At 50.4% G+C, this 25,466-nt stretch overlaps 1 protein-coding gene across 9 annotated transcripts in view; it reads left to right on the top strand.

The window, feature by feature from the left end:
* The window catches only part of SLC8A1 (solute carrier family 8 member A1), a 138,025-nt gene extending 112,625 nt beyond the window's left edge, over positions 1-25,400 (top strand). For 3 of the 9 annotated variants that reach the window (XM_054820877.1, XM_054820881.1, XM_054820880.1), the window contains 9 exons: positions 7,680-7,786; positions 10,362-10,382; positions 11,200-11,217; positions 11,339-11,353; positions 12,071-12,139; positions 12,998-13,128; positions 14,268-14,367; positions 20,036-20,311; positions 22,842-25,400. In XM_054820877.1, coding sequence (XP_054676852.1) covers positions 7,680-7,786; positions 10,362-10,382; positions 11,200-11,217; positions 11,339-11,353; positions 12,071-12,139; positions 12,998-13,128; positions 14,268-14,367; positions 20,036-20,311; positions 22,842-23,218 — 1,114 coding nt within the window. In that variant the 3' untranslated portion in view covers positions 23,219-25,400. Of the gene's footprint in view, positions 1-7,679; positions 7,787-8,129; positions 8,234-10,361; positions 10,383-11,199; positions 11,218-11,338; positions 11,354-12,070; positions 12,140-12,165; positions 12,755-12,997; positions 13,129-14,267; positions 14,368-20,035; positions 20,312-22,841 lie in introns of those variants that run through there. The other 6 variants (XM_054820879.1, XM_054820878.1, XM_054820882.1 and 3 more) reach the window with 6 other exon arrangements.
* Positions 25,401-25,466: the final 66 nt, after the last annotated feature.

Here is a 25,466-nt window from a genome sequence, read left to right as displayed (position 1 = left end):
TGAGCAATGAAGCTGCTAAGCGCGTAAAAGCACTCCCTGGTGCCCTGGTCAGAAGACTTGTGTACTGCAGAGACAGACACAGGAGCAGCTGGGTGTCTTTGCATTTCTTACAGCATGGACAGGTCCTTGAGCCCCTGCAGCCTCCGAGGCGGCTCAGCAAGCGGATAAGGACAGCCAGGGAGGTGGAAAGCAAAGCGTAGTGAAGGCAGGGATGGGAAGAGAAAGATCTGCCTTGCTTTTGGTGGTTAGCTCCAGCCATGCTCTGGGGTCTGGTCCAGGCTCCTCGCTGTGGCCATGGCCAGTTTTCATGGCCCTGGCTGCTGGCTCTGGTGGTGCTCAGCCCTGATGATGATTTGGGAGCTTTCTCCCCCACAGCACCTGGTCCCCTACAGCAGCCCGCTTGCCCCTCTGCACAGGTGGTGCCCACCGCTCACACGAGCTGCGTGAGGCAGGGAATCTCCCAAGCCATGTACCCATCTCCCATCGCAAGTTTTAACTTCAGCTAATTAAGTGACTGGCTGACAAGCAGATGTATGAGAAATCAATGTGGCAGCTTTCTGCGGTAGTTTGAGAATGCGTGCTGGAACAGGCAGCACCAATGGATGTGTCTTTGAAATGTCACCTCCAGAACATGCATGTCTTGTGGCTATTCTCTCACCATGATCGTTGACCCTCTAGATGGGAAGTGGTGGCAGCACCAGGCTTAGGCAACAGGACTCCTTACTGCCTACCCTGGATGTTGTAACTATGAATCTGCAGTTGAAAGTCCTCCAAGCTATTCATGTAGTTCTCCTGGGTGATCAGTGGAAGCTGGATGGGTGACAAGCTGCATAAGCACACTGTTCCCTCTGTTGATTCAGGAATAAGTGTCTGTCTGTCCAGGCAGTGACAACATCCTATGTTCTCATGGGCAAGCTAGTTACTGACTGCTATAGCGGTTGGTTGGTTGTGAGTTTAGAGATGATCATTTTCCTGGCCCACTGGAGACACCATTACTGGCTACATGCGGTACTTCTTAGCTATCCCAGCTCCAGCTTGTGGGTGATCTGGGCACAATGATATGTTCTTAGCTGAGAGATCTTGGATCTAGATGCACAGCAGGGTTGAGGTGGGCAAGGTCTCTGGATTGGAAAGTCTCTGGATTAGAAGGTCTCTGGTCCGACCTCTTCTCAGAGGGCCAACATCAAAGCTAAAGCAAGTTACTCAGGTGAACTTTGAACATCTCCAAGGATAGAGGTAGCTTCATTCGCTCACTCAAAAAAAAAAAAAAAAAAAAAAGCAGTGTTAAAAAGGCATGACTACAGTTCTAAAAGAGCTAAGAGATCCGTTGTGCAGTAATGAAAACCACCTTTCACCATGCTGAATCTGAGCAGTGAGCACTGGACTTGACACATCTCTGCTCCTGGAGATCTGTCCTTGCCAAGAAGTGCCCTGGAGGATGTTTCCTGTCCCCCAGCATATCCTGCCTGGATCTCTCTGGAGCTGATTGCTGATGCCCTGGAAACAGCAAGCTCCCTTGGTCCTTGCAGTGCTGGTCGCTTGTCCAAGTCATGAGAAGGGTTTCTGCCATTTTACATAACTGAGCAGTACAGTGTAGAGTGGGAATGGCAGGATTTTTGCGAGTATATTGAGGATTTCCATTTGTGTGCTGTGACTGTGCAGATACTCAGGTTTGAAATTGATGCAAAGGTCCATGTAGGTTGTCACAAGTCATTTCTGGTGCCACAAGATCCCACGAGAGAGAAAAGGCTAGTGGAGATAGGAGAGTTGAGAGTCCCAGGTCCTTAAACCTCTACCCAAGGTTGCACCCATCTTCTCATGTGGCCTTGGTCAAAAAAATACTTGTAGAGAAATATTCCCCTGTTGATCTCTGATCTGGTCCTGTCACCCTGTGCTAGACTGTGCTAGCTCGTTACATATGTACCTGTCCCTGCACATGCATGAGATTGCTCACAGGGTGCCTTCCCCAGGTGGCATTTTCCTCTAAGCACTAGCTCTCTTCTTGCCCTGCCTTTGCCATTGTAGAAAGTCAGTTTGCTTGCCCATTGACAGTGGACATTCAGCCCTGTCCTGCTAGTGCCATGTCCCTGCTGGGGTCATTTGCAGGCAGACAAGTGGGTGCTCTCTCTTGCCCTTTCCAGAGATGTGCCCAGAAAACACAGGTGGGCTGGCATGCTTGTGCCAAGTACACATCACCTCCTAAGAGCAGCTATGTGCTGTCCATAACACTGAGCTGGCATTAGCAATTGCATTGCTCTCCCTGGCACATGGGATACTGCAAATGCCAAAAGCTTACCCAAGCTCAAAGGGAAATGGGAGAAATCTGCAAAGCATAGCTAAATACAAGAAACCTGGTCTGCCTAGGAAACCCGAGACACAAATATCTGGTGGCTGGGAGAGCATCAGTTGGAAATACGGTCTATATGCCTATCCTGCTCTTATATCCTCCTATTCCAAGGTGTTCTTGGCAGTTTTCAGAACAAGAGGCTGTGCTGGATGGCCATTGGGTCCGACCAGGTACAACAGTTCTTCTCTTGGTGCATCATCCTTAGGGCATCACCAGCCAAGAGAACTTTTCCATGGACTATTGTAACTAAAGGTTGTGTGGGAATGCTCTGTTAAAAGACCTCTACAGATTGAATGAAATAGCATGGTTTGAAACAAAAACTGAATCCTGATGGAGACCATTGGGCTTGGAGTCAGGGCAGAGATTCGTATGCTGCATTCACAAAGATACCATCCTTCTCTTGTTGCTGCTGGGTGTCAGCAAGAAGAGAAGAGCTGGAGCTGCAATTCTGCAAGATGTGTTTTATTCTTTGATTTCCGGTACATGGAAATGAGATTAAACTCATTCCCTCAGCAATTGCCTTGGCTACAGACTCAGGGAAGAGCAATTTCTGGTACAGAAATGCAGACAGTTGGATGCATCATGGATGCCCTCAGCCTTCATGCCAGAGCAGGGCTCTTTAGCTCAGGTGAAATGGACTCAACACCAATGGAAGGAAAACTCCAGCAGCAGCAGTGGTTTGCTGCAAATTTGCCCCATGGTGTCAGTGGGGCTCCCTGCAGCAGGCAGGGAGGAAGGCAGGAGGTGTGCCAAGCCTGGTGGTTTAGGCCAACACACAGCCTGGCTTGGCAGAGGGACCTCTAGCCCCATGCACCCAAATCTGTTGGAGAGATGATCCAGAAATTGCTCTTTCACACCTGCAGTGTGACCCGGGGACAAGGCAGGAAAAAAATATTCCAGCTTTTTCAAGTGCTGTGGTGTTGCACACTCATGGGATCTTGAGTGTTTGGCTTAAATACCCAGTTCCTGGAGATGTTAGATTATGGCAGAAACACCATTTTCATCCCCAAATCAAGACTCATTCTAGACCTCTGTGATGATTTGAGGGACAGCTTGGAAAGACCATCTATTCGCACAAGATGAAGAAAATGTATAATGGTTTAGAGGCTGCTTTAGTCTTCTGGTTTAATCTTCTGGTTTTTCCCTCTGTCTCATGGATTTGGGACTCCTGGTTTCTGGCCCTGCAGTGACTCAGCAGTGGGGGTTTCAGGGTGCTATACAGTGTCCCTTTTGTTTTCTGTTTACACAAGCAAGAAGGGTGACCAGCAGGTCGAGGGAGGTGATCCTGCCCCTCTACTTGGCTCTTGTGAGACCCCACCTGGAGTACTGCATCCAGCTCTGGGGGCCCCAGTACAGGAGAGACATGGAGCTGTTGGAGCAAGTCCAGAGGAGGGCCACGAAGCTGATCAGAGGGATGGAGCACCTCTGCTATGAGGACAGGCTGAGAGAGTTGGGGCTGTTCAGCCTGGAGAAAAGGTGACTCCGGGGAGATCTAATTGCGGCTTACCAGTACTTGAAGGGCGCCTACAGGAAAGCTGGTGAGGGACTGTTTATCAGGGAGTGCAGTGACAGGACAAGGGGTAATGGGTTCAAGCTGAAGGAGGGTCGATTTAGATTAGGTGTTAGGAAGAAATTCTTTACTGTGAGGGTGGTGACGCACTGGAACAGGTTGCCCAGAGAGGTTGTGGAGGCCCCATCCCTGGAAGTGTTTAAGGCCAGGTTGGATGAGGCTTTGGCCAACGTGGTCTACTGGAGGGTGTCCCTGCCTGCAGCAGGGGGGTTGGAACTAGATGATCTTTAAGGTCCCTTCCAACCCAAACCATTCTATGATTCTATGATTCTATGATAAGCACTGTCACATCTTGTGATGAAGGACCCCCTGAGTCACAGGACAGAAAGATTTTAAATGCAAATTTCAGCAAGTACTTGTGCTGTCTTTGGGTCTCAGCATACTTCGTCCCGCTCTGTCCAGCTAGGGAAATCAAGGGGCAGATGTCTCAGCTGCTGTGCTCAGCACTACAGCCCACATCAGTCCATGGGGACCCATTCCTGGCTCTGCCAGGTGCTCCTGGGCTGCCTCATTTGCACCATGTAATGCAAGAAAATCAGCCTCGCACAGCAACATGTACCTCTGAAAAAGAGGACTGCAGGCAGCAGGCTTGCAAAACTGGACACTGAATGCAGCAGGAGCACAGGACTAGGTGAAGCCACTGGGAACGTGGGCTGCAATCCACAGCCTGCACGGGCAGCCCCACACTATCTCGATGCTGCTCACCGTCACAGCCCGCGCTATCCAGCAAATCTCTGCCTGGGAGAGGAGTGAGAAGCAGAGACCATGTCAGAGGGTCCAACAGGAGCAGGGTGTCATCAGTGCACGTCCCAGGTTACTGTAGAAAGCAGTCCTTATTCTAACATGAGATAAATTGTGCAGTTGCCTGATCTTCCTCCTCCACTGATCAAACCCTACTGCATGGTCACATGCATGCAGGACCCTGCGGAGGAGCTTTGCAGCAGGCAAAAGGCAGCGCGATGGAGATCAGGCATGCTCTAAGAATAGCCTGTGTTGTTTTCACATACTTGCTGTTTCTCAAACATGTGTGATCTCAAACACCATTAGGAGGAAATCCTTTTCTCCAGGACTGCAGTCTCATCCCAGGGACAAATTTGCCTCAGCAGTTCTTGCTGATTGGAGATTCATCCAGAGAGCAGACTTGCTGTTTGTTCGTCCCACCCTTTTTCCCAACAACCTTGTACAGCAGAAACAGCAGCAGTGCACATATCTACCCAACACAGGGCACTTGCTCGCACCCTAGAAAGATCACTTGGAAAACTGCATAATAGCAGCACCTGCTGGCACTGGCACTTTAATCCCCAAAACCACATTATTCAAGGAAGTCCTATCAGTGTTGGGTCTAAGCATCAGGAACAGCTTTTTTTAATTGGCACCCAGGTTTCTTTTTGTGAGATAAAATTATTTTGTGGGGCTTTGAGGAATGCCACACACGGCAAGCCAGAGCACACCCATAGGAAGTTTACATCTTGATACCTCTGCTGCCCTCAGAATTGATGAAAGCAGCTTTTTTAATCAACTTTCCTGAGAAAGGCTTTTTTCATACACGAGGGCAGGGTGCGCTGTACATTTTAATGGGAGTTGTCAGGGAAATTATTGATTTTGTTAGTAATGCTTTTGAAATTGTGCCATTCTGTTAATTCTGTCAAGTCCTTTTTGATAGCTTGGCTGAGAGCATTTTTTACATCCTTCATTAGTTTTTTAATACATGATAATTTCCCCTAACTCATCAATGCAAAGCAAGATCAGCTGTGTACTTGGTAACTATTTTTCCGATGTACAAACCTATTGCAGCAATAATTATAAACAGAACAAATTATTACAGATATTCATTATAAAATACAATTACCCTGAGCCAGGCTGCATTGTTACACTTTTCACAGCCATCGCTTGCTCTTGAGTAAATGGTTTCATTATAAGCATGAAGGGCAAACAATACACTTCTGACTCATAGCAAACAGCACAAGAAATCAACCTGGCTGTTCCTCCAAGTGCTTGGTGGTGTTTGCTCTGAATGACAATAAAATGTCGACTCTGCTGCCAAATACTTGTCAGCTTAACGGAGGGGCTTGGGGTGGCAGTACAGATGTGCAAGGAGGGGAGAAAGCCAGAAATTACGGCAGCGTGGCCTGAATTTAACTGCCCTAGAGTGTGGCTTTCTTCCATGTTTATGGGTTTTCAGCGCTGGGACCTGCCAGGAACAGCAGAACCTCCTTGATCATATATTAGAGCAGCCTCGGGGCTGCTCTGACTTGCGCTGGCTGCCTGTGGAAAGCACAGAGGAGCCGAGGATGGGACAAGAGGCATTTCTTCAAAGGACGGGACAGACAGGCTTGGGCAGGGGGAGAACGACTGGGAAGCTTGTTTAAGGAAGAGCATTCACAGGAGGGCAGTGCCATCAAGTGTGGGGAAAAAGCAAACCCATCCAGGAGGTCAGCAGCAAGCAGAGGGCTGCAGACAGTCACCTTTTTATTTCTTGTTACTGCCTTATTTCTCGTCCGGGACAAGGTCAGAGTCAGGAGGAGATCCCATCCCAGCAGCAATGCCACACGCAGGTGCCAGTGAGCAGGGTGCTCTGGGCGGGAGCAGGGACTGCTGGATTTCTGCCCCCCATCTTGTCTTTGCAAGGGCTTTGCACTGTAGGAAAGACCACAGTAGTGCCCACCCATGCACTAGCCCCTTGTACCCCAGGGGTTTAGCCACCTTCTGGTGAGCAGCTTTTGGCTGGGTGTTTCTAGGCTACTTACGTAAGTCCCTGAAGAGCTGGAAAACTTCTTCTATGCTAATTTTTTCCCCTGGTAAAGCAATTAGTTCACTCAAATTTCACTCTATTGGGTGCCCCAAGGAGTAAATCTCTCTGCTGGTAACCACAGCCTCCTGCGAGGCTTTTACCCTTCGTGGTGCATGCTTTGTGGCTGTGCTCTGAGCAGGGGTTCTGCCTTCGGACCTGCCCTGCTGATGCCACAGGGGCAAATTCAGCAACCCTGGGCCATGTGAGAAGAGACACTTGCTGCATGACTTTCAGACAGGAGACAACCAAACGCTCAGGTCTTGGGGAAGGATGCGCTGCTTGCAAAGGGAAATAAAAAAGCCAAATCTCACTGTCAGTGAAGCTTTCCTTCACCCTGCCCTAACCAGAAAGACTACCTTTCCCTTATGTTCTCTCTACAGATAAAGTCCTAACTCCAGCATCCCGTTTGAGCTTGTAAATTGGAGACTCCAAAGTCCAAACTGAGCAGTTGATCATGATGTTGTGCATGGGTCTGCTGTGCCTGGCGAGTCAGAACCTCTTCCGTGTGCAGGGGCTGGTTTAGGCAGTGCATCGTGCTTTCAGGGGCTTGGTCTGTGCTGGTTCCCAGTGCTTGTGCCCCCAGAGCCTATGCAGTGTGTGCAAGCTATCAAGGGGCTGTTCTGCACCCCGGATTTTTGGAAAGGGACATGTCTTGCTGCCCTCAGGCCAAGGTACCTCTGGGGGAGGCTGGTCAAGGCTGTGTCGTGTGCAGCAGTGGCCTCTGGCCATGTCAGGGAGGACGGCACCCTGCAAGCTGCTGGTGCTCTGACCCTGTGATCCTGAGGCAAGCTCGGTCCATTGGCTCCTGCCCTTTGCTTTCGGCTGTGCTGCCCCTCCAGCCTATGCTACCAAGCCCACTGTTTTCTGTCCGCAGCCCCCTTCTCCTGCCATTTCCATCCTCCTCTCCCTGTCTCCCCTCCTCCTTTTTCCCCCCTTACTCTTGAATCTCTATTTCTTCTTCTCTGTTCCAGCAAAACGATATCAATCAAGGTGATAGATGATGAGGAGTATGAGAAAAACAAGACCTTCTACCTAGAGATCGGGGAGCCCCGGCTGGTGGAGATGAGTGAGAAGAAAGGTGGGGGACGTCCTCCGGGGCTGAGCCCAGCCTGTGTGTCCCTGTCTGGCTCACTCATGCCTGGCACCTGCAACACTGAGCTCACATCCCCAACGCCTATGGAAAAGGGCAGGAGCGAGGACACTTCCCAACCCCCCCTGAACTCAGCCTTTCCCCAGCCCACCAAGGTCCGACCCCAGCTGGGTGGTGGGGATGCTCCTGTCCTTCCCCATACGCCCCAGGGGGAATGTGCAGCCGCTTCCCCCCACCCGACCATCTCCGGCACCACAGCACTCGGGCGGACATGAACTGCATGCGTGTGTGATGCCAATCATGTGTTTGCCTTTGTCTTGTGTTCCCACAGGAAATTCATTACCCTTAGAGTACTTGACCGTGAGGAGTATGAGAAAGAGTGCAGTTTCTTCCTTGTGCTTGGGGACCCGATGTGGCTACGACGAGGAGTGAAAGGTGTGAGAGTAAAACCAGACCAGCTCTTGAGACGCTGCCGTCCGCTTTCTCTGTGTCTCCCTACTCTCACACTCCTTTCTCCTCGCACTTTGGCTCCCGGCCGTTTTGCCCTCCCTCCTTTGAAGCTTGGCCACTGCACCTTTTTGCTCTGTTTTCTTTTCTCTTTCATTTCGGGAGGACTCCGTCTCGCTCACGAGGGCCCCTCAGGAGCAAGGCGGACTCCCGGGAGGGCCCCGGAGCACCCGGGCAGGGGACAATGAGCATTGCTAGCACCCAGAGACATTTTGAGAGGGCTGCTCTGCCACGTCGCAGCTACACCTTCATTTAATTGAGTAGAAAAATCAGTCTCGAGAAGTAAAAACGCAATGCTGCATCATTTTTATCGGAAGATAAAATAGCCTTTTCTTGAAATAAAATGCATGGCCAGAGCAGTAATTGTAGCCTTTTTATACTGGCACTAGGTTCTGAAAATAGCTGAGAATCACAGCAGGTAATACCATAAGATGCAATCAGTCTAGGAGAAATCAGGTTATACTCAAATAAAGTTTCATGGCTCTGCACTGGATAATAGCTTCTCATAGGAATAATAAAAACAATTTCCTCTTTCATCACATTTCTAAACTAACTGCAAACCTTCCCAAAAAGACAGAGTTCACTTATTTTTCCATGCATTTTTTTCTGCTAGGAAATTAAGTGAAAATTAATGGCAACAGCTAATTCTGCATGCTATTGGCGGCTGAACAAGAAGCAGTTTTAGAGTTACTTAAGATAATTAGTTGCTCTACAACAGACCCTTATTAAAGCCTTTGTAAAAAATTGGCAGCAGAATTTGGTCTGTCTGCCTTGGAGCTGCTTTCTAATTTCTGGGACATAATCTATTATTTGTACAGGACACAGACGGCCCCCAGTGGTCCCCACACTGAGTGGGACAAAACACATCCAGCAGCGATGCCACATCCCCCTTCAGTGCAGGTGCCATCTAGGTCAGCTGCATAACCCCCTCCATCAGGTTTCCTACTGGTTTACGTGACTAGCTAGCAGAAGTAGGGCTAAAAAAATCAGACATACTGGTATGGCCCAGGCTCTGCAGGTGGGATTTGTATCATTAATGGTGCCGGTGGCATCTATGGAGCATAGCCAGTGTTGCCAGACAACTCAACTCAGTGGCTCCAGCTTTGGCCAGCCTCACAGGGACCAGCGTGGGCTCAGCCTTGCAAGTCTGGCAAGGGCAAACATGCCTTCCAGGCCCCAGGTTTGAGAGTTGTGATACCAACTCACAAGATCCCAGCTAAAATTTTTAATTAAAAATAAAAGGAAAATGAAAGAAAGTTCCTCATCTTCCTGGCCACAAAGATAATTGAGGAAACCTGAGGAAAACTCAGCTTTACAAACTAGCCGGAAGGCAAGTCAAGATTTTAAAGGATGCTATTTGCTGCTTTGGCCATGCAATGATTTTTTTTAAACTTGTTTTTTGTGCTTGGTTTTGTACAAGAGGCAGCAAGGCAGGGCAAGCTGTGTGCTCAGCACCCTCGACATGAGAGCACCTCTGAAATGTCACCCTTGGGCCACGCAGCCGTGGTGGGGTCCACGCCTCAGGGGCCAGAGACCCACCAGTGCACTAAGGGAGAGGCTTTTTCTTTTGTTTTGGAGACCTAAAATGTTGAGTGACAAGATCCTTGAGCCAAGCCTCACCACAGACTTTTCTTCTCTCGTATATGCCAGAAGCACAGCTGCCTGCTGGAGCTATTGCTGGAGGCAGCGGGAGGAGGTCAAAGCCAGTAGCCACTGCACATGGGATGTCTTGTGTCCTCCCCCAGGGCAGAACTGCCTCCGAGACCAATGGAAGACCTTGCACATAAAATTCAAAGGGGAAAAATGAATTTTTGGAGTGTGCCTTTTAATCCCATATCCACCCCATGTTTGCAGTAGCTTTTATTTTAAATCCACAGTCCCATGAAATGTTCCTGTTCCTTTATTTTTAGTGCCTTTCTCTCAACACTAATGGTATCCTGCAGCTTTACAGATCTGAAATCTCTGCCCTGGGATCTGGAGTCTTTCTGTGGATATCCCTTTTGATTTCATTATTCATTTACTTTTCTTCTTCTGTGTTTGTCTGTCTCCTTCACAGCCCTGTTGTTGAATGAGCTTGGTAAGCGCGCATTCGTTTTTCTTTTCCATTTTTCCAGTTTGTCTGTGTACTTTCGGAAGACCATTGATTTTGTTTGACATTTTTCTTTGCTCAGGACATTCTCTTTTAGGGTGGTCAGCACTATTTAAGTAAGCTTAGGTATCTAATGCTACATCTTTCCTTGGAGTAAAGCCCCAAAGCCACTAATGTTAACAAGTCATAACCCACTGTGGCAAGGAGCATTTTTTGGGAGTGGCATTGTTACAGCCATAGTAAACCCACTGACACCCCAAGTTACAAACCCACGCCATGCAAATTAATCCATCACCTCTTACACTGGCATGGCAGAAGCAGGATTGCCTGGCGACTTAGGGATGCTTGTGGCTGGACAGGAAAGTTGGCCAATCCTTTTTGAAGAGATAGTGCAAACTTTGCCTCCAGTCTTGGGGAGATTTAGAGCCCACTCAGCCTCTGAATTTTCTTGCTGGCCATCCCCAGGATAGGGTGGCCAGGGAGGGAAGCAAAGCCACCCTCCTTCCCTGAAGCACCCCCACCCCCAGGGCAGGCTCGCACTGGTTTTACCCAGTCTGCAGCATGTATTAGATACTGGGGGGGTGGCTTGCAGATGTGGGTTGAAAAGCCTGTGTGCAGGTCTCCCCACACTAATGCTGGGATGCGTGTCGGGGAGCAGCCCCCCCATGTCCACAGTCCCCGGTTGTGGGGCAGGGAAGGACCACCACGTCCCTGCGGACTGCAGGGTGCCCATGTTGCTGTGCCAATGCTAATCCTCTCTCTTTCTCTCTCCCTCTCTCTGTCTCTCCCTTTCGATTTCATCTAGGTGGCTTCACCATCACAGGTATGGATTTCTGCTCTTCCCCCGCCCCCCCCCCCCCCCCTTCCTTCCCTCCTCTTAATGGCCATATGCTTACCCTGCTCTTTCCTCTTGGTTTCCTCTTTGCTTTTGTTCTGTCCTGGAGGGAAACTCTGGAAGGGTAAGAAGGCACCATGCCACAGCTCCACCACCCTGTCCAGTCACGCTAACACTGTGGCCTCTCACAGAGTGCTCTGCCTGCTGCACACACCTAACTCTCACCTCAGGGAGGGTGAGCCGTCACCCCTGAAGTGACAGGCAACCCCCCTCAATCTCTTGGAGCAGGGGGCGGGCTTCTCCACTTGGTCCAGCCTTCCTCTCCATGGAGATGTGCAGCCCGCACAGGAGATGTGCACAAGGCTCTGCACAGCACGGGCAGCCTGTCCTCACTCCCCAGACAGCAGCCAGGGTACCCGAGCACTGTGAGAGGTGCCGGACCCCATGGTTGCTTCAGGCACACAGCCCCTGCCTTTCCCACCAGTGAGACCCAGCAGCGGGGTTTGCTCATCCGTCATTAGACAGCCAAGCATCTGTCATTAGGCCAAGCACTGCAGAGAGAGAAGGTCCTGGGTCCTGCACATTGCAGAGCAGCCCCTCAGGAGCCCTGGAAAAAATAATTCAGACTAACAAGGCTCTGTCCACGAGGCTGGTCCCTTTGACCAGCAGGAGGTGAAGGGCTTTCTCACAGTGTGATGCCGCCTGCACAGCCAAAGGGCAGCCAGCAAGGGAGCGACACTAACCCCGTGTGAAGTAGGAGTAGAGTTTACTAACCGCATGGGGACAGTTTGCATGGGGCATACAGTCCCTCCTGCTGATCTACTGCTGATCACTTTGATAGGCAAACCTGTCTTCAGGAAGGTCCAGGCTAGAGATCATCCTCTTCCTTGCACCGTGGTCACCATCCAAGGTACCCATAGTGTGACACCCAAGGGCTGTGGCGGCCTAACACGAACTGACTGGGGTGTTTGCCTACTGACAGTTTAACTCCTGTCTCCAGTGCATCCAGCCCTTTTTAGCCCTGATGTCCTTCTGTTCATCCCTGTGTTGGACTGGAATGGAGCTCAGTGGGGGTCTGTGCAGGGACAGTGACAAAAGCCATGTTGCCTGGGGTCCCCATGCCCCAGAGGTTGCACAGATGCCAGTGGAGGTGCAGACCTGCTCCATTTCTGTTGTAGTCTCTCCGTTGCTTCTTCTCTCAGGGTTGGGGCCAGGCCATGTCCTGTGGATGGCTCCTCACACCTGTATGGCTCAGCACTATTTCCTCTAGCCCTACCATCACAGCAGGAGTTTCATGGTCTCCAGCTGCCAGCCCCCTCCCCAAGGTAAAGGCCTGCTCAGAAGGAGGCAGAGCCAAGATTTCATACCCATCTCTACCCTGGGTGCTGCTGGCAGCTCTCTCTGGTTGTAACAGGCTGACGGAAATGTCCTGACCATGCCGTGATGCAGACCTGGAGAGCTGGGAAATGGAGCAGCCTTAGTGACGATCTGTCCCCTCCCAGCATCCCTGTGGGAGAGGCAGCAGGTACCAGGCAATATGCTATTCCCCAGCCCTGAGAACTGGACTCCTTCTAAGGTTGGACAAGCTGCAGACCTCTTGCTAACATTTCCCAGCAAAACTACTTTGTCTATTGCTCCATGACCTCCTCAGCTGCTCTGTCACTCACGCTCCCACCCGGAGGCTTCCTGACCTCCCCGTCTGATGGGAAGCCAGCTCCAGAGAGGGACCAGCCAGGCCTGGCTCACCGACGGGCTCTTTGCTTTGCAGAGGAGAATGAAGAAAAGCAGCCACTGACCAGCAAGGAGGAGGAAGAGCGTCGAATTGCAGAGATGGGGCGCCCAGTCCTAGGGGAACACAGCAAGCTTGAAGTCATCATTGAGGAATCCTATGAGTTCAAGGTACTGTCTGCGTCCCCTGTCGCTGTTCTTCTTCCCCTCCACCTGGGGACCCTCCTTTTGGCTTTGGACAGCATTGGCAAGCACATGTTAATGGCATTGCAGCAAAGCAAGGCAGCTCCTCGCATCACAAGGTCTCAGAGCAGGACCAAGGGACACTTTGAAAGGTGGCTGAGCTAAGGCATAATGAAAGGGTCAATCCAGTGAGATGGCGGTGGGTTAAAATACACTCTGTATCCTCACTCTGCCCATTAGCCCACAGCCATGGTTGTTGGGGCATAATCCCAGACTTTCTGTCCCACTCACAGACTGTGGTTATTATTATACAAGCACATCAATCTGGTGAGCCTAAGAGCTGACTAGACTCCAAAAAGCTGCAGGTTGATTTAAAATATAACCTCATCCTCACAGTGATGTCCTGCACCCAGGTCCTACTTACAGCCTGGGACTCCCAGTGCAAAGAGCGGATACCCTAAATGCAAGTAATAGTTGTGAAGCTGAGCTGCTGTGAATATGTGTGCCAGACCAAGAGCTGAAAACTGGCCATTTCATTATCTTTTCCATTTTTCTATAGTATAAAAAATAACAGACCACCCTTACTGTGCCGCAGTGGTGGCTGCCTCCCTCCCACAGTTTTGCTGCCTGCCATCAGTGTGCATCTGAGGCATCACGGCATGCGGGCAGCCCTCAGGCTGCCTGCCCAGGAGCATCTCCTACCCGCTGCTGCTGCAGCACCTTCCCTGCCGGTGCTGAGCTCCCGCTCATGAGCAGCACAGAGAGGTAGAGCCCAGCTTCGCAAATGGGTCTTGGTCAAGTGCTTTGAAGTAGCCCAGTAAAAAAATCTTCACAAGGTGTTGGGAACAACAGGAGCTGTGGCACCTCAGCACTATTTGCTGTTAAACCTCCACTGAGATGGTTCAAACTCCCGTCATGAGCAGGTTTCAAAAGGTCTTTCTGAGCGGCAGCTAGGGGAATTGCAAGTACTTACATTTGCTTTTGCTGCTGGGGCTCTTGACCTGAGCTTAAAGTCTACTAAGCTTTTTCCATAAGTGCAGGGCTGTAAGCACTGGTGCTGGTGGGTTTTAGCCCAGTATCTCCAGCCCGATAGCCCCTAATTCTTTCCTCTGCATCTCCATCCACAGAACACGGTGGACAAGCTCATTAAGAAGACGAACTTGGCCCTGGTGGTTGGCACAAACAGCTGGAGGGAGCAGTTTATTGAGGCTATTACTGTCAGCGCAGGTGAGTTTGGACCACAGCTCCAGAAGAATTATGATCAACCTCGCTCGTGTCTCAGCTTTGCTGTATCAGTAATACAGACCGTAGTGGAGCAGCAGGAGGCAAAACAGGTGGTGGAGTTATTTACAGCATTTGCATAAATAAGATAGTTGATTAAACCCTTTCATGAGATCACCTTGTCTGATGTGTAGGAAATCTCCTGCAGTAAGTGTGTCTGTAGCACCCGGCAGAGAAACACCCTGGCAGTTACCAGATGGCGGAGGGGAAAAGTCATTTCAGTAAGAGAGATTTTGGAGACAAATGCAGTGTTCAAAGTCAGAGTGGCACGAATGATGCTGGTGCAAAGCAGCAGTCCTCCCCATCCCTTGTGCCCCACATACTGCTGTAGTGAGGACAACACAGTAGCGAGGGTGCAAAACCCTGAAGACAGCCACTGAGTCCCCCTCTCTGTGGGCCACAATTTGCCCTTGACCCCCTGCTTTCAGGAACTCCTGCTGCTTCAGCCAGCTGTGTCTGGAGGTTATGGCTTAGCAGCTCAATAGCTGCAGCAGCATGTGATATCTGTGGTCATATCAGATCGTATCTGATTATATCTTCCCTCCCTTGGAGAATTGCCTTTCCATCAGAAATGCTCTGTTGTACTGTTCTCTCAAGCACCAGTGCCATGTTTACTAGTATGCCCAGTGTAGAACATATTAGCATTCCTACATGTGTGGAAGATGAAAGAAAGGTCTCCTCCAGATGTGGTTTTAACAGCTGGAGACGCTATAACTCACTGGCTGGATGTTACAGCCCAGCCTGGGCTGCGTATGTGCACGCATTAGGGCAAAATCAACCAGCTTAGATTAAATCACTGTGGAAGGCAATTTGAGCTCATCTGGCTAACTGTGCAATGAAAAGCATGGGGGAACACTCGCACTTCCTACCTTGAGCTCTGCTGTACAGGGTAACCTCTGCCCAGCAAAAAGTAATTAAAAGTGATTGCCATACCATTTTTCCTCCGCCTCTGAAAACGAGGACAGGATATTGTGCAGCAGCTATCTCCTCAAATTGTGATCCCTCCTCATGTAGCATAGTTATTCTTAGAGCCTCCAGCCAAGAACCTCCCATTATTTCAGATATGGCATGAACTTATCATGCAAGACAATCCTTGCTGCAGGTTTTATAGCTAATACGGCTAAACTAATCTATGCCAGAATCAATCATTTAATTGCATCCCATATTAAAGCAAAGATAATCATTGGTACTTGGATCCCATCTCTGTGAAGACTGTGATTATGTCAAAGCCCTGTTGCCACTGTGTCTTGAATATACAGCCATCATCAGTGCTAACAGGATGATTAAAAAACATTTAATAAATGTGGCATATTTTGGTGACCGTGAGCTGTCCCTTGCAGATGGGGAACAGTAGTTTGTCTTTGAGCTCTCCACCTACTTTTTTTTTTGCCAGGATTTAGCTCCTTAAGCTTTGTGCTGAGCAAGTTAAAATGCCTTAAACACTGGAATTTGGGTTTGAGTTTTTCCCTGCAGCCCACCATGAAGAGCAGGTGAAAGTCACACATTCCCACTTCAAAATGTAGCATCCCAGCTGAGAAAAGAAACATTAAAACCCCATTTCCCACCCCATGAGCAACTGGAGGTAATGTTGGCAGGGAGGGTGAACGATGGAGCATCAGGACAGGTCTGCAGAAGGGCAGTGCAGGTGCAGGCAAGACTGTGCCACACCATGCCATCCCGTGCTGTCCACGGGGCTGAGCAGGAGCCTCTCACCCATAGCTGCCTTTGATGTGCACCCAACAGCCCAAAGTTTCTTCCACAGCAAAAACATCCTGGGGTTTGTAAGCCTGTTCCTGAATGCACCCCCGGGGTCACCATCCGACCTCACTCTGTGTTCCAACTCACCTTCACAGGATCTGGCCAGCTCTCTGAAAGAGAGACGTTACTGCTGCTTAACAAAATGATAGACAGATCTGGATGAGTGTTATGACAGTGGCACTCATGTTCATTTTTCAGGCTGTTTTATCATCTCCATAAAGATTTAGATTCATGACAGTCTTGCTGCCTTACAGCTTGGGACAGGATTAAAATACCTGCTGTAGAATTACTCTCTGAGCACAGCACAGTGTATCCTGCGAATACCAGCCTTTGTGCAACAAGCCAAAAAAAAACCAGGCCAGCATAGACTTCCCAGGCTGAAAAACTGTTACTTATCTCCACGACAATGCACAGGAATAGGGTATTTATATCTGCCAAATTAATAACACCAAGCCACTGATCAGCTACTGTTTCTGCCATAGTGAATTTGAAGCTTTAAAGCCAAGCAACACATGATTTCCCATCAAGTTACTGTACAGACATCAAGTTTCCCACTGCTTCTGTCTTAGGTGTTGGTCTTGATCTGCAAAGGTGCTTTGAAGAAAAACAATGTGTGTAAAGTTACACCCCAACAGGGTGCTGAGTAGGACTTTTCCCTGTTTGCTCATGGTTTTATTTAGCTGAAAACCTCCAGAGATGATGTCCATCAGGGTATATGTCCCAGGGCTGCACCACCCTCCTGGAGAAGACATTTCTCCTGATATTACCATCCAAGTTGCAGTTTGTGGCTGTTGTACCTTGTTGTATCACTTGTCAGCACAGAGGGGAGTTTTGCTCCATCCTCTGTTCCTGCCCTCCAAGTCACTGTAGGCTGTTGCTTGGTCCCCTCCAACCTCCGCTCCTCCTGATTCACCAAGCCAGTTCCTTCCACCTCTCCCCATAGGCAACACGCTCCAGACTCCAGTCATCTTGGTGGCCCCACTGAATCCCCTCCAGCTTCACCCCAGCCCTCACGTGGGATGCCGTATCCCCTGTGTACAGACAGATATCTTCATTAGAGGTTCCCTCTTGTCTTGCTGTCACTGGCTCCATCACTACCCTCTCCCCTGCAGCTGCCTCTCTGCTGAGAGCCCCAAGGGTGCCAGCAGAATGCAAGGTTTACATGTACTGGAGCTGGGCCAAACCAAGAGCAGGTTGACTCCCTTTACCGGTTACCAAAATCTCTTGAGGCCTTTTCCTTTTCTTGCTCCTGCAGAATCTGCAGGACCACAAAGGGGAGTAGCCAAGAGGTGAAACTTCAGTGCACAGGGTTTGGTGTCCACTTTCTCAGGAAGGATGCCATGTCTTGATCCCCCACTTGGCTTTTCATCACCACCTTTGTGATGAGGCAGAAAAGAATTGTTGTTCTGAGCTGCAACAGAGCAAGCAGCACACCAGCAGCTTCCTCCAGTAACTGTTGTCATGGCACAGAGCCACCATTTGAACATGGGGTTAATTGATACCCATGTATTGGTACACAGTGTACAGCAAGACCATTTTATTCTCCCTGTGGGAGGCTTTATACATTTTGTTATTCAATCAAACATCTGCATTGTGGAGGAAGATGTGAAAGGAGGAATGTTCACCCTGGCCAGCGGTGGGGCAAATAAAAACAGCACGGTGCCATTCAAAAGCTTACGCCAGCCTGAGCAGTACTGTGGCTGCTGGGAGAAGCAGCTTTCACAGGCACAGAACCATCATTCCCTTAAACCCAGTGTCTGGCAAGGTGGGACCTTGTTCCCTCACCCACTGTGGTGGAGCAGAGCAGAGGCTGAGGTTTCACTGGGTGCTCTTGGTTGCTCTGGGACTTGGCCTTTTTTCCCACCACCCTGAGATGTCCTGCCAGGAAGGAGAGCCGGGCTCACTCATGCTATCTGAAGGGGATGGATTGCCTCATTCCCTTGGTAAGGAGCTTCTGCCAACAGCCGTGCAGGGAGATCTGGTGGTCCACATCCTTGGAGGGAAAAAAATGCATCAAAGACAATGACAAATCACCAACCTGAGTGCAAGGGATGTCTTTAACACAACTTGCAATGGCCTTGGAATCCCCAACATCCGTGACTTCATCCTTGTTCCTTGCGGGTGGCAGGAAGGCTCCCACCGATTTCATTGGGAAAGCATCATGTGCCCTTCATGCCTGGGGGTGGTTCGAGCAAGAGCAGGAGGAGTCTTTGGTGTGCTACAACTCTGGCATTGTGCATTGTGCCAGGCTGGGGCAGCCCCACATTCACCATGCAGCCCACCCAAGAGGACAGGCTGGCCAGCAAGCTCATGAAATGCCTCATCAGAGCTGTGGGGGTCAGGCAGGAGGTCACCAGCCCTGAGGGGCTCACTGGTGTGATCAGCCCCACATGATGGGGACTCCCTGGAGGCTGCATGCCAAGTGGCTTTGGAGAGACAGGTGATGTGCTGACACCTGGAGCAGGGAATGGAGAAACTGAGACACCTGCCTGGATCCCCATGGCCCTGCCGGGACCAACAACATGAAGATGTGCTGGGCCAGTGCTGAGGGAAAGGGCCGAGGAACCAGGGGAGGGGGGCCAGGATAGTCCAACATCTGCTGAGCCCTTTCCCTGTGACCCACAGGGGACCTCTGGGCACGAGCCCCCCAGTCCAGGGGTGCATGTCTATGGATGCATAACTCCCCAAGAGCCTTTGTGGGCATGCAGCAGCTGGCACCCAGGGTCTGAGAGCCCCTGGGACATCAGGCAGGATGGGCACAAGGACTCACATCCCCAACTCCTCATCTCCGCTGGAGACCCAGGTCTTGCTCAGGGGCCACAGCTGTGAGCAGAGGTGTGCTGTGCAGGGCCGAGTGCTCAGCACAGCACCAGGAGAGCCAGGATCTGACCCACACAATGTGCCTGGTGAGCAAAGACAGGGCCAGGACTGCTGGCAGGCTCACACTTGGAAAATGACCCTTGCAAGGCATTAACAACAGATTGGTGAGAAGTGAAGCACTGACCTGGATCAGGGACATAAAATAAAGAGAAGAAGGAAAGTGCATTTTTGCCATGACAAACAACGCCCCATAGCTGGCTCATGGCCTGGGGTACTTGACAGCTACCTGGAAGGGGTGCAAATGCGAAAGCATTTTCACGTACAGAGGGTGCCCACTGACCTGGGTCAGACCAAACCGAAAGGAATGGGCAGCCAGAGCTCATAGGGGTGCACGGGAAGGGGCAGAGAAATGCAACAGGGAAGGATAGTCAGCAGTGATGGACCAGGGAGGTTTTAGGGCAGGTATTCTTCATGGCTGGGGGCCAGCTTGCAGAAAAGGTGAAGCGCCAGAGCTATCAGCTCAGTAGCCACCAAAACCAGCTGTCTTCCCAGAGACCTGGCAGCAATTTCAGGCATTTGTGAAAAGCAGCTCAAAAAGGGCTTCCTCAGGGGTGTTTCCAGGAGGCATGTTTTGCTCTTGGTGGGTTTGCCCACCCTGATCAGCTCCAGCCAGCATGAAGCTGGCCATTTCCTATGTCTTCTAGGAAAAGGCTTCCCAAGCAGGGGCTGAGCCCCAGAAAGCATCTGGTGGTTAAACCCAGGCAGAGGTGCTGGTGTGAGGCTCTGCATTTTTCTGAAGTGCAGGTTGGTTTTTGAGACCGATGCCTTTGGAGAATCTCTCTGTGCTGTGGAAGGGTCCAGGAAAGGCCATCAAGCCCTCTGATGATTGCCCAGAAAATAAGGTATTTGGAACTCAAGGTCTTCTAGGGCCCAAATCATGGGAGATGGCTTTTGCGAGTCTGCAGTATGTACAGGAGCTTTGCCCAACCTCCCCCAGGATGGGTGAGTCTAATCAGGCACTGATGGTTTTCTCCAGGGGAAGATGACGATGATGATGAATGTGGGGAGGAGAAGCTGCCCTCCTGCTTCGACTACGTTATGCACTTTCTGACTGTCTTCTGGAAGGTCCTTTTTGCCTTCGTGCCCCCAACAGACTACTGGAATGGCTGGGCTTGTTTCGTCGTCTCCATCCTCATGATCGGCCTCCTGACAGCTTTTATTGGCGACCTGGCATCCCACTTCGGCTGCACCATCGGCTTGAAGGACTCAGTCACCGCGGTCGTGTTTGTTGCACTGGGGACATCAGTGCCAGGTAAGGACAACAGCAGGGTTTGTTGCAAAGGTCCAGCTCTGCCCAGTCTGGGTTTGGGTTTGGGCTGGGAAAGCTGAGCGCAGTGAGGTCCTCAGCTGTGCTCTGCAGGACCCCCAAGGACTGATTTGAGGTGTATGTGGAAGTTGTTTTTTAGTCTCAGATGGGCCAGGAGGATCGAACTAGGATGTGGATTCAGTCCCCTGGAAATTATTTCAAGAAGGCCTTCTCATTGCAAAGACTGTGAAGTATCTATTTCTGTGGACAGCCTCCATGGCATCCACTCCCAGAGTAGGAAACTGGTGTTTGATTAAAATGCTGCCTGTGTTGGCAGTCCTGCGTTTTCTTTCTGAGCATCTGCTCCTTTAATCTTGCCTCCCAGGTAAGTTATGCTCTAGTTCGTGCTCAGGGCACTCTGAACCTTTGTGTGAGACCAGATTCAGCTTTGGTTCAGATGGATCGAGGTGAGGTTGGGGAAGCTGGTCAATATGCGACTTGTGAAGCCTCAAGAAGGCCCCAGACCCACAAATATTAGGAGACATATCTCTGATCAAGTGGTCACCCAGCCTCAGAAGACAGCAGAGACTGAGGATTGACCAGGGAGAGAAAAAAAACACGAGTTTCCATACCTTCATGCCACAATATCCTCCCAGTCTCCTTTTCTGCTGGCTCAGCAAAGGTCCTCTCTTAGGAATGAACCGGTGCACTGGAGAGGATGGTCCCAGTGACACGATTGCTCTGGGAAGTCCCATATCAGCTTGTGTGAGAGGGCCTGTGCCTTTCACTCACCGTCTTCCATGGGCTCTAACCCAACCCAACCACCCCCCCATGTCGGTCACACCTTCCCTCACCACCCCCAGACTTCCAGTGATCAGCACTTGGGTGCTCGAAGATCTTGAAACTGTCCTAATGCTATCAAACCCCAAAAAAGAAGCAGCAGAACCAAAAGGAAGAACACATTTGGACAAGGAACAGAAAAAGGAGCATTTTTATACTTCTGGCACTTTTAGGTGTGAGGTTTGTAGGGCTGTCTCACACCTTTGACAGCAAAAAATCTTCCCTCCTGCTTTTGTCAATGAAAGGTGGCATTTAAGAAGTTCTGTTTAGGTTACATTTGGCTACCCTTGTTTGAACTAGCAGATGCTCCCAGACCGTGTCGTGTTAGCTGGGTGCTAGTTGGGCTCCTCCGCCCTGGGGAGGTGCAGGGTGCTTTTCAGGAGGCAGACAGGCATCAGACAAACGTGCGGTGAAATAAAGACTGACAGGGACTTTCCCTGCATTAGAAGCATTGCTCAAGCTTGCAGAAGTGTGTGTGGTTGTTTCCACACTGGCTGGCACTGGCAGTGTGCCCCAGATGTGCCCTGTCCCACAACCCCGTTACTGCACTGTGACTGCGAACAAGGGGAAATGCATTTTCCTTCCCTAAGCAGTCAGATACATTTCCATGGCAGCTTTTTTAAAAAAATAAAGCAGCCTTTTGATTTCTTTGCTGCAAATAGTCCCTCTTGCTGTGCTTATAAGTGCCCAGCCCCTCCTGTTAAATGAAACTGGGTCTCCATGCCAGGCTGCACTTTGCCGTCTCACCTTGGAGCCCTGCTGGGAAAGAGCGTAAAGGAAACTGTAGAATTAAAATCCATGAAATCTGACCTCACCATTTTCTTTTTCTGATCCACACTGCTGCCTGTACCCAAGGTGATCTGGGAGTGCAGATGTGTTAAGGATTCATCTTCTCATCAATAGCTGAGAGTTCTTAACTGGACAAAACCAAGATGCTAATCCCCCCTCCCGCTCACCCCCCCTGCAGGTCCAGAGTGTGTTTGGATGTAAAATCAGCACTTTCCTATGGTGCAGAGCAGTGTCGTGCTGGTCTACTTGGCACATGATCTGCCATGTAAAAGGCCAGCCGAGTTTTATCACAGCTTTTTTGCCATCAGTATTAAAGCTGGTGTAGCACCTGGGCAAGCGTACGCCCACCTGCATGGTTTTTCTACCTCAGGGTGAAACCACTTGTTTACCAAAGTGTCAGGGTCTGCACAAGACACTGGACCTCAGTGAGGCAAAAGGTTTTGGAGAGACATCATTAAAGCAAACAAAGAAACACAAATACAAACCTTCAGGGGACCTGAAGGATAGGTAGCATGATGGCTTCCACAAAGCTTTTCCAACTTTTTCAGTTCCTTTGCAAGCCAACAAATTAGTGAATGCGGGACAAGGGGCCAACACAGTGTAGTACTGGGAAGTGTTGTCTCTTGCTTGAAGCACTGTGGGGCATCTGGGACCATGCTGGGGGAAGCCTCATATTTCTGAACATTGAGATTTACCTCCTAGGCATTTCTGGACCCTGATAGTCACTCTGGCTCTGGCCAGATGTGCCCTTCCTCAAGAGTGCCCATAGACAGGGCTGTACCCTGTCTCTTTACCCACTATTTTCATTCCCCAAGTGATGCTGTTGACATTTGTTCCCAAGCTGCCTGCTGCTGTCCCTCCTTAGCTGACTGCTTCCTGAGGGTTCCTTTCTGCCTTCCCTTTGCAGACACATTTGCCAGCAAAGTAGCAGCGACGCAGGACCAGTACGCAGATGCCTCCATCGGGAATGTCACCGGGAGCAATGCCGTGAATGTTTTCCTGGGCATTGGCGTGGCCTGGTCCATCGCGGCCATTTACCACGCGGCGCATGGACAAGCCTTCCAAGTCTCGCCCGGCACCCTGGCCTTCTCCGTCACCCTCTTCACCATTTTTGCTTTTATCAGTGTGGGCGTGCTGCTCTACCGGCGGAGACCCGAGATTGGAGGTGAGCTGGGCGGGCCGCGGACTTCCAAGCTGCTCACATCCTCACTCTTTATCCTCCTCTGGCTCTTGTACATATTCTTCTCATCTCTGGAAGCCTACTGCCACATAAAGGGCTTCTAAAGGGACAATCAGAGATAGTAAATATATATATATCTATATGTATCTATATAGAGTGATATATAGGTATAGATATAGATATAACGCTGTGTATAACGAACAGAGAAAGAATAAAAGAGATTTGCCATGTTCACACACCTGCTGACGGAAAGCGGCTTTGGAGCACCCTTTGAACTAGGCAGGACCCCAAAGCCAGCAGGACCCCTCCCTGGGCAGTGGCCCCAGCCAGGAGCCCGGTGGCAGGGCCCTCTCTGCAACTCTACCAACAAGAGCGGCTGATAGCCACCGAGCCCTTTCCCATCGCTCTCTCCCACCCACCAGCCCCCCCGGGAGGATGGATGCAAAGGCAACCGGGGCGCATCGGTACGGGGAAGGCCAGAGTAGCTGGTGAGAAACAGAGCAGTGGGCGAGGGAAGGAGAGGAAAGCGAGGGTCCTGATCTCCAACCACTGTCCGCCTGCCTTCGCCACTCAGGAACGTCCCCTCTGGCCCTTTTGGAGAGAAGCGAGAGACCGGACTGAAGACAAGGGGAAATTGGGAGCTTTCTAAGGATAGAACACAAACCGTTTTCGTCATTGATTTGGGGTTGGGGGGGTTTTTTTGTTTGTTTTGGCGTGTGTACAACTAGCATTTCCCCCCCTCCCCACATGCCCCTCGCCTTTCCCCCTCCATGCTTTGGGGATGCGCAGCCGCAACCTCGTGTCTGGTGTCCTAAGCCGAGGCTGTGCGGAGCAGCGAGGGCTTTTCCTCCCGCCTCATCTGCCTCCTCAGGCATGCTGTCGTGGTACTTGTAACATTTGCATGAATGAAATGAACCCTATCTGTATATAGCGTCCTATAGCGATAGTCTTTCCAGCCACGTGGGTTGAGCATTGCAGATACAAATGTTTTCTTTTCACCGGGTTTTATTTATTTTAGTTAGTTTAATTTTGCCATAGGTTTTTGTTTGTTTGTTTGTTTCCTCTTAGTGGGGGGTAAAAGAAGGGAAAGCTGTCCCCGTTTATTGCTCCATGCGTGGGTCCACGAGAAGCAATAACAACCACGCAGATGTAGGTTTTCGGGGAGGAAAACCCACACCCAGAGACTGCAGGCTCAGTCCCCCCGTGAGGCCGGGGTCCCCCCCACAGCGGCCAGTCCAGGACATGCCAAAGCCAGTGTGAAGGCCTCCATCATCTGCAGGAGGTTTTACACAAGGTCCCAGGGAGCCTGTGGGGGACGAGCAGTGTCCAAGCCCAAGGGGGACGAGCACAGCTGGCTCCCAGCACCTTGCCTGCCTCTGCCTTTATAGCCAGTGGCTGCCTCAGAACCCCTTGGCCCTCTGCTGTTCCCTGTGTCCCCAGAGGTCTAGTGGCAGCTCCTGTTTCTGAGTGCTAAGCCATCAGGATTGGTTCCCAAATCTGGTCCTTTCCCACAGCCATTTGGAGGCAGAATAATTCAGTGTAAGGGCTGAAGGGCAGTAACGAGATCTCCCATGCTGCTGAGCTTCCCCCAAGGAAAAAGGCCACCTTTTGCACTGTACCAATCTGAAATCAATGGGAAGGATCAGACAGTGAGGTGTAACTCAGCATCACCCCCCCAGTTCCAGCAGTGCAGGCTGAGGTAGTGAGCCAAGCCCAGGGAGGTGTGGATGCAGAGCTCCCCTGGGTACAGCGCAGGGGTGACATTGTGCGCTGGTGTTGAGAGATGTCTCCTGACCCTTCGCCAGGCTTCCTGGTGTCCCAGCCAGGCAAACACCCTGCCTGCACGTCCACTGGTGAGCTCTTCCCACCCGGCTGAAAACCACATCTGACATTTGTACCATAACCAATTGGCTAGGGGTATTTGTACTCGTTTTGAACAATATGTGGAAATTTTAATTAACCTGTTGTAAGATTTTCCTCTAGGAGTATGAAGTTGTGGGTGGTTTTTTTTTTTTCTTCTCAAGCCTTTTCTTCACTTTTGATGGGTTTTGGGGTTTTTCTTTTTGTTTCTCGTTGTTTTGGGGGAAGAGTCAAACACAGGCGCAGGTTGTTCAGGTTTATGATTACCTTTATGTACAATGATTTCATTTTCATCTGTTTGGCTTCATTGATTTTTCTTTGTGTGTATTGCCCACCACTATAGGCAGTGAGTCCACTAATTGTGATGATCCGTATCAATGGTACACAATGCACAGACAAATAAAGTTTGTAATGATTCCTGATGGATCCAGTAGTGCTCCTGCATATTCTCTATGGAAAGCCCTTACCTCCCCTCCCGTTGTCTCCCCTTAC

This window comes from Grus americana, chromosome 3 (assembly GCF_028858705.1).
Source record: "Grus americana isolate bGruAme1 chromosome 3, bGruAme1.mat, whole genome shotgun sequence".
Lineage (NCBI taxonomy): Eukaryota > Metazoa > Chordata > Aves > Gruiformes > Gruidae > Grus > Grus americana.
This window is presented reverse-complemented; position numbering and strand designations above follow the sequence as displayed.